This window comes from Eleutherodactylus coqui, chromosome 4, assembly GCF_035609145.1.
Source record: "Eleutherodactylus coqui strain aEleCoq1 chromosome 4, aEleCoq1.hap1, whole genome shotgun sequence".
Taxonomy (NCBI): domain Eukaryota; kingdom Metazoa; phylum Chordata; class Amphibia; order Anura; family Eleutherodactylidae; genus Eleutherodactylus; species Eleutherodactylus coqui.
The window spans coordinates 65,392,705-65,408,512 of record NC_089840.1 but is presented as its reverse complement, the minus strand read 5'-3'; the positions used below and the strand labels follow the sequence as shown (position 1 = coordinate 65,408,512).

Genomic DNA, 15,808 nt, shown 5'->3' with positions numbered 1-15,808 from the left:
ACATATACTAAAATTAACAGTTGTCACATTAATTAAATGAATAGTTGCCTTCATATGAGCAAACATGCCGTATCTCTGACACTACTGTTCAATGACCAAGGGACGTACTGTCATTACAGACACCGCGGCCCTATATATGTCCATGACTTTGGGGTTTGGATAGCAAGGGTCTGAACGAAATGAAAAAATATACATATTTTGCAGTTTACAAAAATGTAGCATTCTGGAAAACTCCTTAAAAGCTCATGGAACTGAGAAATGTGTACAACGCCCCGAGCAGTACAAAAACCTTTTACTACACTGCCATGGAACTTATTACAGGCCCCACCAAAAACATGACTGTAGAATACAAAGTACTCCCTCTTTGCTACAGTTCACATACATACAGATGGACAAAGTTATGTTAGCAAGTGATGGAGTTCACAACATCTAATGCAAGGAGTTGGACAGAATGCTTACTCCTAAGTTGTTGCATAGACTTGAATACTCTGCAATTCCTCCCTACAAACATCTGTGTGTTGATGGTACAAAGATAAAAAGGTATTAATAGGACTATGATGTTGGTGGTGGCCTATCCTCAAGATAGGTCATCAATATTCGATCAGTATGAGTCCGCCGATCCATACCCCAGCTGACCAGCTGTTTGAAGTGGTTACAGTGCTACTTCATAGCTGCTGTGCCTGGTATAGCAGCTCCATCCCACTTGAATGGGACCGAGCTGTTCTTAGGCCATGTGACTGATAAACGTGATAGCACAAGCCTTGACTAGAGGCCACAGTGTTCACCCAAGACCTACTGTCTCTTCAAACAGCTGATCGGCAGAGTTCCACCAATCTTGATAACTGATCCTGAGGATAGGTCATCAGTATCTTAGTACCAGAAAATCTCATTAAAAGCCAGCAATTAGCAGTTGATGATGTAGGCAAGTGGGCTGGAGTGTCTTATGAGAATGAAAGGGGTGTTCTCAAAATCAAATTTTATTACCTATCTACAGGATAGGTGATTAAAGTCTGATCCGTGCTGGTCTAACTAATCCCAAGAACACGGCTCCCCTGTGGCACTCTCCTCCTCATCCGGGCTCGCTTCACCCCCCAGTGACGTGCAGATTGCAAGCGCTCGGCTATCACCAGCAGTGCCGCTGAAGTCGAATGGAGTGGCGCTGTACATGTTCGAACGTCACTCCTCCTTACAGGAAATGCAGTAAGCCCACAATGAGGAGGAGATGAGGACAGGGAAGCCCTCTTCTCGGGATTAGTGGTGAGACCTCTCCAATCAGACTTTGGTCACCTGCCTATGGATAGGTGAAAAAAGTCAATTTTGGTATAACCTCTTTAACACTGAACAAAGTTGTGCAACACCCAGCATAACTCCTGTATAAAATCAGATGGAGTAGTAGCATCCTCTCCCCACCATATCTTGCACACGGCCCATGGTTTCTCATCACCTATGAAGTCCTGAGTGAATGTGATGCCTTCCAGAAAACAACAAGAACATAAGTGTCTCACCCTGTTAACTGTATGATAAAAAGTTGCGCAACTTTTTAACATACTTTGTACTTCGATTCCTCACTGTAGTTGAGATTTCTATCTGCAGTCAGGAATGGAAAAATTGCTTGCATTTCAAGGCTGCAAACCATCCTGACATACTGACATCCTGACAGTCCGGCTCACATACTAATTTAGCAAAGTTTACCTTGACACTTAAAGGGTTAAAGGAACACTAACTTTTCAGACAACTTATGCTCATCCAATAGTCAGTGTCTCATCAATCTCACAAATATTGTCATGGCACAGTCGCCACTGCTCACCCTGGTTTGCGGTCGGACACCGCCATATGCTGCTGCTCACACTCAGCCCTCTGCCGGTAAGGCTCATGTGTGCTCCTGCTCCCTTTTTTAAAGGGCTAGTGCGTGCTCCCTAATCTCATCCCCACCAATCTTCAGCCTCATGGAGGATGCCTATGCAATTGGTCTCATTAGCCTCAGTTTGTGTGTATTCCTGGTTCTGACCCTTGCCTGATTATTGACCAGGCTTGGTATTACAGGCAAAGTTCCCATTGAAGTAAATGACCTGCAGTACCAAGCCTGGCCACTGCAGTGGGAACGAAGCTGTATACTTCCTGCAGAAATCAGCTGAGTGCAGAAACACACTGACCCAACAAACAGCTAATCAAAGGGGTTCCCGATAGAATCTACTATTGATGGCTTTAAAGCTAGGCCATAAATAGTATAAACTGGACAACCTCTTTAAGACCTCTGCTTGCAGTCATTTAATTGAAACCTTCATTAAAATGCGTCCTGATTATGGACATGCAGATTCCCAGTAAATAGTACAAAAAAGATGAAATCTCTATTCTTACATCTTGGATAAACAGTTGCAAGCACTAGATTCCTTCTATACAGCATGTACCCCTCATAGGTCAGTCTGACCCTTGAGCACAGATATGTTCCTAAATATGCATATTTCTGCATCACAACCTTGTACAAATGTCCTGCTGTGAAGGCATATCTGGGTCAAAGCTGTTACTGCTATAAAAGACTTATTAATCTATTCTAGTTTAAGAGCCCCGACAGGTGGTCATATTAATATACAGTAAATGAAAGATACATGCTGGAAGTCAGAGTGAACACAGAAGGAACTTCAATAAAAAGCTGTCTTTGTAATATGCTGAATATGGGAATAACCTTTAAAGTGTGGGATATTTATGCGCTTCTTCCTCTTGTTCTGCGCTCATCTACTCTATCAGCACCTAACATGAAGTTAAAGGTGAGCTGACATATGATACGGAAGATGGTATAGCAGAGGCACTGCATTCATATCAGGTCTGTGAGATCACTGCAGAAGGAGAAAGTAAATTAAAGGCTTTCAACACCTTGGAGGGCATTGTTTTAACATAAATATCTGTATTTTGGGCTGAAAATAATTTTTTTCTGTAGAGTTTCATTAAAGATTTGCAACGTTTGTCTGCTGCAGCTTCTACATATCACTGTATATAGCAAGTCGCAGAAAGCATCTGCCTTCAGATCTGTCAGTGCGCTGGACTCACAGCTTGGTTTTTAACCTTTAAGGCTGCCTGTCCACGGGCGCTTTTGCATTGCATTCCCCGCGGAAAATGCAGCCCCCCTGTCCACAATCCCTATGATTCTCCGCTCCCAGGCAGCAAATCGCAGCATGCTGCAAATTGCCGCGATTCTCTGTCAGATAGGCTCACCACGGAGATCGGTCTGCCAGCTCCTGCTCCCGGGCGGCGGCTCCCACGGCAGAGATCTGTCGCAGGATTTCGCCCTAACTTTCCTCTCCTGAACATTCTTATCAGCTAATTTATGACCATAACAAAGATAAACTGCAGAGGAAAACTAAGCATAAAGGGAGATGCTTTCTGCAATCTGCTATATACACTAATATGATGAAGCTAAATGGTGGAACATGTTTAATTAAACCTATTGCAAAAATGATTTTCAGCCCAAAATACATTAAATTAAGCAAAAAGATGCTTCCATCTGTGCCAATAGTCTTTGAGTCAACATTTCTTATGAAAAAAATGAAACTGTTGAATCATCTAATATCAATCATAAACGTTTAAAGGGGTTTTCCGCTTGTAAACTATTTATGGCTATCCTCAGGATAAGTCATCAATAGTAGATTAGCAGGAGTTCGTTTGCCAGGCCCCTTGCTGATCAGCTGTTTGCCAATCCAGTGCACTCCTCTACAAAACTAATTTCCGCAGGAATCAGACAGCTCCGTTCTTACTATAGTGGCCTGGCATGGTATTGCAGGCCAATTTCCCATTGAAATGAATTGGAACTTTGCCTGCAATACCAAGCTTGGTCATGGCAAGGGGAACTGAGCTGTCTAATTCCTGCAGAAATCAGCTCAGTGCACAAGCGTGGCTTGGATAACAGCTGATTGGCAGGGGGTCACAAGCAGCAGATACCTGCCAATCTGCTATTGATGACTTATCCTGAGGAGAGACCATTAATAGTTTATAACACTTTAATGTTTCCTTCACTCATAAGATTAAAAGGTGTTGACCAACAAAATGAAAAGTCCTTCCTCGTTTGCAAAGGTAAATTAATAAAACTTACTAAAATACTTTAAACCTGAAAATTTCACATATGGTGCAATTTCAGACCTTATTATCTGGTTCCAGACTGCAGACGTTGAGACAAAGAACTATTGGAGATGTTGGAATTCGGCATGCCATATCATTTTGTACTACCAGAAAGTAAACCACCACAATACGGTCTGGGGGCTGCATGTGTACTTCTTACCATTGAAATAAACATGCAGGATCAGGTGAGAGAGCTTGAATGTTTATGGAGAGGACAGGTAAGACAGCTGCAGGCCTAAGGTGTTAATACCCTGTTTCCCTGAAAGTAAGACCTATCCTGAAAATAAGCCCTAGCATGATTTTTGGATTATAGCCAATTTAATGGTGAGCACCAGCACTGACTACTTTAAATTAGAGCATCTGATACAAGTGGCCTATATTAGCTGTGCAAGACCTTTGGACAATACTACAGTTTGTGAGGTCATCAAAAGCATAATTTCCAAATTATTCTAGCTTACTGAGTGATTTTGTTGGCTCAGTACATGTGACTTTTAAATGGACTTGTGTTCGGGAAAACAATAACTACCTCAATCCAGCAAGCACATGAACAGGTTGATACAGATTAGATATTAGAAAACACTTTCTGACAGTGAGGGTGATCAATGAGTGGAACAGGTTACCACGGGAGGTGGTGAGTTCTCTTTCATTGGAAGTCTTCAAACAGAGGCTGGAAAAACATCTGTCTGGGATGATTTAGTAAATCCTGCACTGAGCAGGGGGTTGGACCCGATGACCCTGGAAATCCCTTCCAACTCTACCATTCTATGATTCTGCAGCTTTACGCTGCAACTGTTATCACATATTGATGACTTTTGTAACATACTATCTGTCATAAGTTACAGTTGTGTTCAGTAGGGATGTATTAAATTGCACAATGTGTTACAAAGCATGTCAGTCCTACTTCATGGAACACAATGGAAATCACACACGGCAGTTGTAATGATGCCAGCTGGACACTAAGCCAGAACTTGACTTCACCTTGAGCAGTTGCCTTTCCTGGGTACTAACCATGTCTCCCTGTACTCAGATACCTCCAAGACTTAAACAGCTACTCCAGGCATTTTTCAACTAATGACCCATCCTCCGGGTACTACTTCAGTAGTTAATCGACGGTGGTCCACCGTTCAGGACCTCCGTCTATTATCTGCTGGATGTCATCATCCTGTCACGGCAGGATGTGGAAGCACCGGCTTCACTTCTCTTACATCAGATTATCACGATCTGACCATAATAGAAACAGGAAGTGTAGGAGATGTGCAGCGCTCTCATTGATTTCAGTGTGAGAGAAGCCAGCACTCCCACTTCCTGCCTTGACCACTGATGACGACATCTGAGCCACAGCATGGACAGTGGGCCAGACAATCAGCTGACGGATGGGTTCACAAATGGTAAACCACTGTTGAACAACTATTGATGACCTATTCAGAGGTTAAGTCATCAGTTCAAAAAGCCTGGAATACCCCTTTAGGCCTCCTTCCCACGAACGGATTTCCGCCGCGTAATTCGCGGCGAAAATCCGCTGCGTTGCCCGCAGCTATTAGGTTCTATTGAACCTAATAGCACAATGCTCACGATGCGTAATTCCACCGCGGAATTACGCACCGCGATTTCTCCCGTCCTCACCCGCAGCATGCTCTATTTTCTGCGGGTGAGGACGGGCTGTACGCACTGACGGCTTCCATTGCAGTCAATGGAAGCCGTCCGTTCACGCTATCTCCCGCTGTAACCAGCGGGAGATAGCGTGAAAAAACGCTTTCCCGCCCACCGCCGCGCGTCATATGACGCCATATGACGCGGCCGGCCGCGTCACGTGACACGCTCGGTGACGCGGCGGCGGTGGGCGGTGACGGGCGATGACAGGCGGTGACGCGGCGGCGGTGGGCGGGGAAGCGATTTCACGCTATCTCCCGCAGGTAAGTATAGGGGCTCTGGGGGGCGCCGTGACGGGCTTCACAGCGTAATATTACGCGGCGGAGCCCGTCACGCTCGTGGGAAGGAGGCCTTAAAGAAGAGCCAAACAGTGTAACAATTGGACTGTCGCAAGAATACTAGATATGAAGCATGTGTCAAGACAACAGAAAACAATAATACAAAACTGGTGATGCACTATTAGATCACAGGGGCAGAAGTTGATGGTAACTGGATAAGGAGGAAGATAAGGATAAACTAGCAATTAAGACTGGAGCAAAGGCTATGGAACAGATATAACAACCAGAGAAATAATTTCCCTATTCCTAGCTTTCTCTATGTCTTTCCCAAATTTCTCCATGACACTGACCTCAACATCAGACACCAATGTCCCAAGTAGGCCTCAGTTATTTGTACTGGAGATCCTATCTGAAATACTGCCCCTGAAAACAAAAGGCCACAAACAAAAGGGCATACAAACAAACTGAATAATGCTAGGCTATGAAGATACAGACAAGGAATGAGCAGGTAAAACCAGAGGCTAGGAAATAAGACTGGACTAGGAATACACATAGTAATAAATCCACACTTAAAAGAAAAAAACTAATCGAGAACAAGGTATCAAAACTTAAGATATACTGGATTTGAATGCCCATTGTTACTGCTATAACCAGCAACTGCACTGCAAAAGCCAGGGATACTTAAAGAGAGGCTTACCAAGGAGGAACTCTGTAACAATATTGACTGAGCACTGAAGTTAGTTTAATAGGACCCCTGTGTGAAAATAATAAACAGAGATATACTTACCTCTCTGCAGCCTCCCGACCTCTGTTGTGACTGATGATGTCACAGGAAATCATCTGACTGCTGCAACCAATGAGAGGCTGCAGCATCACATTTTTGATCTCCTAGCATCATGGCACTTAGGATATGAGCATTGATGTCAGCAGAACAGGTGGTAACACTGCAGTCTCTCATTGGTAGCAGTGATCACTTGATTTCCTGTATCTGTCACAGGAATCACCAGGACTGCAGCGGCCCGGTGGCCGCGGAGAAGTAAGTATACCTCTGTTTATTATTTTCACCCAGGGGGTCCTATTAAAAATGGGTTGTCTAGTAACCGGTCAACTCTTTTAATACCCATGGAGGGAAATAAAAGGGTCTCTTCAAAGGGGTGTCTACCTTGGAATGCCCACTTTCTTATGGGGAATTCTGCGGTCATGACATGGGATCTTCCTTCTTGATCCTCATCTCTTGGCCACAGTAGAGAGCATTTACAAAGCGCATCTCTATTATATGGATATCCCACTGATCTGAATGGACACAATGTCATGTTTAATTTCAGGGAAATTGAACACTTGCTATTAGGTTTCCCAGCAGATTGAAGCTGGTCACTGGGGTCCCAGTCAGGGAACAAACACTTTGTGATCTGCTTATTGTCAGGGCTTGTCTAAAGTAGAGAACCCTTTTAAACTATGTTCTACCGTGTTTCCCCGAAAATAAGGCAGTGTCTTATATTAATTTTTGTTCAAAAAGGTTTAACTTTTTTACATGTATAGCTGCCTGGACACTATTTACATTAACTGTTAGCAGGACTTAATTTTGGAGTAGGGCTTATATTTCAAGCATCCTCAAAATCCTGAAAAATCATTTTGCATCCTCACAAATTCTGGAAAATCATGCTATGTCTTATTTTCAGGGTATGTCTTATTTTCAGGGAAACAGGGTTGTACGAAAGATACCATCATGCATCTTCTACCCAAAGGCTAAATATGGACATCTGTCTACAGTCAAAGGTTTTCGGCTTTGCTTTTCTAACAACGCAATAGACTAATGAGATGTTCCTATTTATTCCAGATTCCCAGTCTAGCGCCTGGCTGGAGGTATGGATGGGCGTTCGTGTTTAGGGGGTCTATATTTAGAACGCAATGTGAGACTTTCCCACGCCAGACAGGAAGCACCACTCCTTAGTTCCAGCTCACTTAGTTACTGCACCTTACAGACAGACATTTAAGAGTCAGCGCTCAGCGTCACCACTTCTCAGCATGATCTCCTTTCCTGAAAGAGGCCAGAATCTATATTTGATGTCATTAAAAGAAAGGTGTTCTCCGAAAGGTCAACTCAGTAGGAGACAGCCACCTCCTAAGTCACCATGACAGATTTCATTATTAATATTTAACTCTTTCTCATCCAATGAGTCTACACCGGCATCGGAACACTAAACAAGTAGCTCGCAGATAAGAAATAAGTTAAAGTTCAACAGAACGTAAAGCAGTGAAGCCAAAAAAAAGACTTTCAGTAAAAAAAAAGCACATAAGTATGTATCATTTACTTTTAGGTTCTCACTTTTATTATCGTTACTTTTTATCATGTCCAAGTGCTAGAAAAACTAATAAATCTAATCAGAGGCGTAACTTGAAGCTCCTGGGCCCCAATGCAAAACCTGGAATGGGGCCCCCACCTATAATGCTTTATTCATAGTACTGGGCTCCCTATATGGAGAAGAGAGGCCTTATGGGCCCCCCAAGGCTCCTGGGCCTGGGTGCAACCGCATCCCCTGCACCCTCTATAGTTACGCCCCTGAATCTAAGGCTCTGTCCACATCAGCGTCATGACATCCATGTTATAACGACAACTCCAACAAATTAGTTTCAAAGAGTTTCTGACAACTCCTGATGGACTCCATTAACTTACGGGTTTTTGTCACGGTACCAGTATTTTTGATGGAAAACGGTGCCAAAACACCAAAATGAAGCATCATCGCATTTGTTCACAGATCCCCTACCATTCCCCACTGGCATGCTCAGAATGATTGTACCCGTTGTCAGCCAAATTAAAGTTTAACTACATTACCTTCCTAACATAAATACAGCACCAGAACCAAGCTCATAACGTGAAAACCACACCATAACTAATCTCAGTAGATAAATACAGCACCACAACCAAGATCGTACTATATACCATAAATTCAGCACCAGAACCAAGCTCATACCATCAACACAATGCCAGGACCAAGCTCATACCATAAATACAGCTGCAGAACCAAGATCAGTTCATAAATACGGCACCACAAACAAGATCAGTACATGCATACAATGCCAAAACCATAACATAAATACAGACTCAGAACCAGCTCATAATATAAATATAGTAGCAGAATTAAGTGATTGTGTTGTGGGGGTGCCGATGGGCTGACAGTCGCACCTTGGAACATTAGAGGGGAGAAGAACCAAGAGGAGGAGGATTCATGAAGATTCACAAGATGCTGTTGTATGAAGGAAGATCATCTGGCTGGGTGGGTTTAGGGAGATTAGTTAGGGGCTAGCCTGGTGCCCCTTCTACTAGCTGGTGGCCGATGCCCTGTGCGACAGCACAGGACACATACAACTAAGGCCAACCATTTTAAAACCTAATGCCTAGTAAATGAGTCAAAGGAATGGAGCTTCACTTTAATGTAATGCTTTCATGAGGATGTGCATTATCCTCATGGAGTCCACCCAGTAGAGCCAGGAGCCATGGATTAGCCCCACTGAATGACAATGGAGCTATTGTGGACTCATGTATGCAGCAGAAATCCTAGTTTCATCCTCGGATTTCTGCCACGGATTCTCTAATAAGTTGCCTGTGGAATTTGTAATAGGTGGATCCTTATCATCTGAACTTAGCCTTAGGCCCCTTTCACACGAGCGTATTCATAAAGGACCATAATACAGATCTATTAGCAATACAATTGTATTAGTATGTCATCAGTATTTCATTTGTCATTGCCTCCATATCTGCTTACATTGATAGTATTTTCCTCTGCTGAAAAGCTGGTTGGTTTTTTTTTTGCCGAAAAGAAATGGATGGATTGAGGATGCATCGGTATTTTAATCACTCTTTATAGACTTCAAGTGGATAAAAATAGTGCATGCTGCTTTTTTGTATGCATATTTTAGGAGGGTCCAGCGCTGATGTGAAAGTGGCCAAATTCTGTTTGCATTGTCTGATCATGAGCCAGTATTGGTAAATCTGCCCGATTGCTCTGAAAGTTTGAAGACTAGACAACAGATACATATAAGGCAACAGAGCAATCAAATACGGTAAAAAGCAGAACAGTCACCACCATAAAGTATAGCCACATACATAAAAGAGAACTGGTGAGATGGTTGGGCAATGGTACACAGAAGAACTAGTACGACTCTCAGCAGGAAGTTTTTCAGCAGCGGTAAAGGACATCATGACGTGATACTGAAGCTCATTCAGCTGAAAGCATGCCAGCGGCAGATAACTGTGATAGCCTCGGGGTGGTTTCACATCTATGTTGGGGGTTCCAGTTTCCAGTACTATTGTACCTTATCACCACCAGGAAGCTAGGGGTTTGACATGGTTTGGATGCAGGAATACCCCTGTCACACCCTTAGTTCCCGATTGGCAGAATTCAGTTAGGTCCTACCAGCAGCAGCGTGTGGATTGCTTTTTGCCTGGCCTGGAGGGTTAGGTTTAGGAATTCCTGTTCATGTTAGGGCTAATGACCACGTACAGATTTCTGCCATGTTTTAGGCGGCGGAAATCCATGGCATTGTCCCGCAGCTATTAGGTTCTATTAAACCTAATAGCTCAATGTTCCGGAATTCCGCAGAGTGAAAGAAAATGCGGCATGCTCGATTTGCCATGGGAATACGCGCGGCCAGCTTCCATTGTAGTCAATGGAAGCCGGCCATCAGGCTATACTTCCGCTGTAGCAGAGCGGAAGTATCGCATGAATACACGTCCCCACCCACCGCCAGCCATGTCATCCCACACTGCCGGCGCGTCGCGCTCTGTACTGCACATGCGCGCCAGGAAGGACATGTACAGCGGATTAGGAGTGGTGAATATGGAGAGGCGCCGTGGCAGACTCCGCTGCAATATACCACTGGCGGAGGCCGTCACGACTGTGGGCATGAGGCCTTAGGCTTACTTTATTACCTGTCAATGCTTCCATGTTACAGCGGTAACATGGAAGCATTTACAGCAAAGAATGTAAGGCTAACAGGAAAACTAACTCCTAACCCTCCAGGGCAGGCAAAAATGTATGCACACTTTAGTCGGGGAACATACACCTCGGCGACGATGCCAGCAAAATGCTCCGCTGATTACACTACGCTCCCCCTTCCCCGCCGCTCAGCACCGCTCACATGTACCGATCACCAGCTCTCACCTTACTGCACGGCCAGCGCTGACTTCTGCCACAGCAACACTCACAAGTGCCGACCGCCGACTCTTACCTTCCTCCACAGTGGCCCAAGTCATGGGAACGGAGGGGGCACAATGCAGGCGCCAGGGAGAGTCACCGCGGAGGCCATCACGTTCAGTGCTGCTGGGAGGCCACCGGCGCCTACAGGACCTGTGAGCCCGAGGATGGGGAGACAGGCATGCAGCCAATCACGAACAGGGGGCATCAACCCCCTGTCAAATACCCTGTATCTTGGCTCCACTAGTACGTCCGGTGGCGTCAAGATACAATAATACCCCAGTTTCCTTCGGAAGGAGGAATCTCCGTGGCCGAACACCTCTATCTTAGGATGGGACTGAACAGCGTTGAATGGACTCCATCAGAGGCGTAACTTAAAGCTCCTGGACCCCAATGTAAAGTCTGTAACAGGGCTCCCAACTATAATGCTTTATTCATAGTACTGGGCTCCCTATATGGGGAAGAAAGGCCTTATGGGCCCCCCTAGGCTCTTGGGCCCGTGTGCAACTGCATTCCCTGCATTCCCTATCGTTACGCCCCTGGACCCTATTGACTATAATGGAGTTCATTCAATTTCTGCTTAGCTGCCCAGCTTTTTGTCCTGGATATGTGACGGAGCCTTCAAACAGATGTTCCAGTAGAGATGTGAAACCATCCTCAGACTGGGATGTTCATGCAGATTAATAGTGTCAGACGGACCTGGTGTCTTAAGAACATCCAATTCATACACATATGAGGATTTTCATTGATCTTAATAAAGCAGCATTTGGGAGAAGATTTCTGGTCATTTTTCAGGTATGTTCAGACGGCAGAATTCATGTTGGATTTTTCCATACAGGTTCCGCTTCTTAATCAGCAGCAGAAGTCCTCAGCTATGCCACGGGTTTGCACTTCTGTTTGCCATGGATCTACATGTGGATTTAGCCCTTTTCACTGAGAAAGTCCATGCATGAGTTTCCAAAATGTGGAATCGGTGTTGAGAAGTCCCATGCCACATGCATTTGAAATCCACACCACATACACTATGGCACTGATTCCTCTTAAAAACCAATGGGATACCTCAGGCAAAGATTTTGCTGCAGATCTGACACAGATTTTGGGTCAAATTCCCAGTGAAAAATGCTGAATGCACTTCCTTCTCTTCCTTTATGGTATTCCTTACACATCTGCCGCCCTTCACAGTCTTATCTCCCACCAGAACAGGAGTTGACCATATGGAGCAAATTCTTGTACTTGCTTACAGAGAGGGATCCAGAGCGGGAGCCCTACTTCTGTGGCGTCCATATGCCCTAATACTATCACTTATGTTATATCCCTATATAATAATTGGTTGAATTGTGCAACAGCTCTGCTCTTCCTGGTCAGGAAAGACTAAGGCCCCCTGCGCACGGCAGAGCTGGATTCTGCATGTGTAATCTCGTAGTGGAATCCGGCTCTGCCCGCGGCGGCACCCGTGCCTACCTGCTGTCTTCTCTTTTGATCTGTACTGCAGATGATCCGCACGGCGAGCCATTGGGTATGCGTAGTACAGATTTTTTTTCTTTAACTCCAGCTTTTCCCCGCATCATTTCCCGCGACATTGCGAAAGGCCCGCGGTTCGGACGGCTTCCATTGACTGGAGCATGCTACGATTTTTCCTCTGATTGCGGAAACCGCAATTAGCTTCCGCAAGTGTGCAGGAAGAATCGATTTCCCATAGCATGCTATGGGAGCTGTTTGCTGAGGATCCGTGGTGCGGACGCCCGGCGCGGATTCCACAGCAAATACCCGTGTGTGGCCAGGAGCGCTAAAACATCAAGAACGATGCCTAATGTAACAAAATACATATTAAAGATTGCTACATGTTTATATTACAATAACCAAACCCAATCATCATCAGCACCTTCCATGTATGATGATGTGGGGACTGGGTTTTCTGACTTTTGAGAGTGTTTAGCAATGAGTTATCCATTCCCTTATAACGTCAGCTTCCACTTTTCTGCTTTGAGTCAGTTTAATTTTCCGTTACCATATCCAGAACAAGAAATGGTATTTTACTATTTTTAGGCATTTATAAAGTCTTAGTGAAAACAAGAAGAAAAAGTCCCAGAAACAGAATATACCCAGCCTAAAAATATCATCCCGACACTTAAATAAATAGTCCTCCAGTTATAAATCACTCAAAGCAAAGGTAGAGAAATGTGCGCAGCCAGAGACACGGCGAGCAGTACAAACGCCCCAACTGCGAAAACACAGTAGTCAGATGTCAACTATGAGGCTCCTTTTAGACAGAAGGACTCTCATCACCAGCTCGTTCACTCGTGCGGCCTGTTTAGACAGACAGATACATCGATGACTCATTCAATGAGAATCTTTCAGTGTAGTTCAGACTTTCACATAAGCAGGACTGAAGAAGGACCGAACGGTCGGTTCTTTAAACTGAACCGAGCCAACGATGATTTTTAAGCCTACATTAACCATTTCCAATCCAATTTGTATCCTGGATTTCCTAGGGAGCTTACTCTTTTTCTGCTATTATGCAATGGTGCTATCTGCTGGCTAAAGCCAGTACTGCATGAGGTGACACATTGAATAGGCTCCGGCAGCAGAGAGGCTGGCAATATTCAGTAAGAGAACCCTGACGGACGTCTTCCAACATCGGAGCTGTACAGCTTTAAATGATAATGTCTTCAGACGTCAGACAGTGGATTGGAAAGGGTCAAATGAACGATGAGCAAAAAGCAAACAATTGCTGTTTAGTCGTTGGCTCGCATTAAGACTGAATGATTATTGTTAACTTTCGCTCATTTGACCAATTTTTTTGAACGATCGTTCCATCTAAAAGCATCATTAACGAATCAGCCGTAGGCAGGCTTCACATATGCACAATTGCGCACGCCTCAGTGCAACGTATTTGCGCGGTGAACTAGGGTGATTTGCGTACGTATTGGCGCATATGTACTTTTTGCACATGCAGGGCCTGTTTGCACACCGTCACCCTAATTTAAAGGGCTATTTAGTCTATGTAGGTCCGATGTGTTGTTATTCACAGAATTGCACATCATATTGCGTATTTGTGAGTGTATTTGCGGACCTCCCATAGACTTTTCTGGGGGTCTTTGCAGCGCAATATGCAGAAGGATAGAGCAGAACCTATTTTTGTGACCGCGCACAAAATATACAAGCAAAAACTGTTCATGAGAGTAAACCCATTGACATCAATGGGATCTATTCTCTGTACATTGCACGCACATATTTTACGTGCGCAGAAATGTGAGCAAATACAGTCATCTGCAGGCAACCGTGGGAAGCATTTAGTATTGGTGTAGATGAGCAATACGGCTAAGAGTCAATATTGACTCTTGCAGCACTCAACTAACTGGCACCAACTTATCAGCCCTGATGGCTCTTTCCATGCGATTCTCCCCTTTCAGTAAGGCTTTATCCAGCTACTCGCCATCCCCAGACTATTGGTACTCCTTTCGCTCCCACTGACCTAAGTTGGCCGTAGACATTAGATGGAAGTAGGATACTAATTGAACAACCATTGAATGAATGATCACCTGCTAAATGTTCAGTGCACATAAGCACTATACACATTTTAGTCCATATTGGTTATCACTAGAGTTGAGTTAACATACACTGCCGAGCTTGATGCTCGTTCGAGTATTAGTGTACTTGATGGTGCTCGTCACTCGAACGAGCATCAAGGCGTGTTCGACCCCGCCCCAGAGAGGGAGAGGGAAAGAGAGGGGGAGAGGGAGAGAGGGAGAGAGAGAGGGAGAGAGGGAGAGAGAGGGGTAGAGGGAGAGAGAGAGAGGGGGGGAGGGAGAGAGAGAGGGGGGAGGGGGAGAGAGAGGGAGAGAGAGAGGGAGAGAGAGAGGGAGAGAGAGAGGGAGAGATAGAGGGAGAGGGGGAGGGAGGGAGAGAGGGAGAGAGAGGGAGAGAGAGAGGGAGAGAGAGAAAGAGAAAGAGTGAGAGAGAGAGGGAGAGAGAGAGAGAGAGAGAGAGGGAGGGGGAGAGAGGGAGAGAGAAACCAAGAAAAAAAAAAGCTTGTGACGCAGCGTCCCACATACAAAAATGCTCGTGTCTCCCATTGTAGTTAATAAGGTCCGTTACTCGAGTAGAGCTCTCGAATTTTACAAAAAACTCGACTTGAATAACGCGGACCCGAGCATTTGGGTGCTCGCTCATCTCCAGTTATCACAATTGTTCAAACTGGCCATTCATGTTCAAGGACTACGGGCAATGGACAAAAGATCTCTCTGGGAATATTCTTTCAATGAAAGATCGTTTCTACACAAAAGGTCTTTCGTTGAATGAAACATCTTTTGTATCAGACAAAAATTTCAATTGTGGGTGACTACTTTCCAGACAATAAAAGTCTGCCATCAGTTAGCTAAAAAGGCCATTAGTGGTTAAATTTCACCTGACGGACGGTCCTTTTAGTTGAAATCATCCATTTTACCTACAGGGCTAGGCTAAATGTTCAAATGTTTCCTTTAAAGGAGTCGCAACATCTGTGGACAACGCCTTCCATGTAGTAAAATAACAAAATTTGATATACTCACCTCTCCGGCTCCCGTTGTCCTCCAC

The 15,808-nt window shown here is 44.7% G+C and overlaps 1 protein-coding gene across 2 annotated transcripts in view; it reads right to left on the bottom strand.

The window, feature by feature from the left end:
- The window catches only part of HIP1 (huntingtin interacting protein 1), a 131,868-nt gene that overhangs the window by 101,381 nt on the left and 14,679 nt on the right, over nucleotides 1-15,808 (bottom strand). Inside the window, exon 1 of one of the 2 annotated variants that reach the window (XM_066599610.1) lies at nucleotides 5,119-5,136. The exons of the other annotated variant lie outside the window; for it this stretch is intronic. Coding sequence (XP_066455707.1) covers nucleotides 5,119-5,121 — 3 coding nt within the window. The 5' untranslated portion in view covers nucleotides 5,122-5,136. Of the gene's footprint in view, nucleotides 1-5,118; nucleotides 5,137-15,808 lie in introns of those variants that run through there. 2 annotated transcript variants of the gene reach the window in all.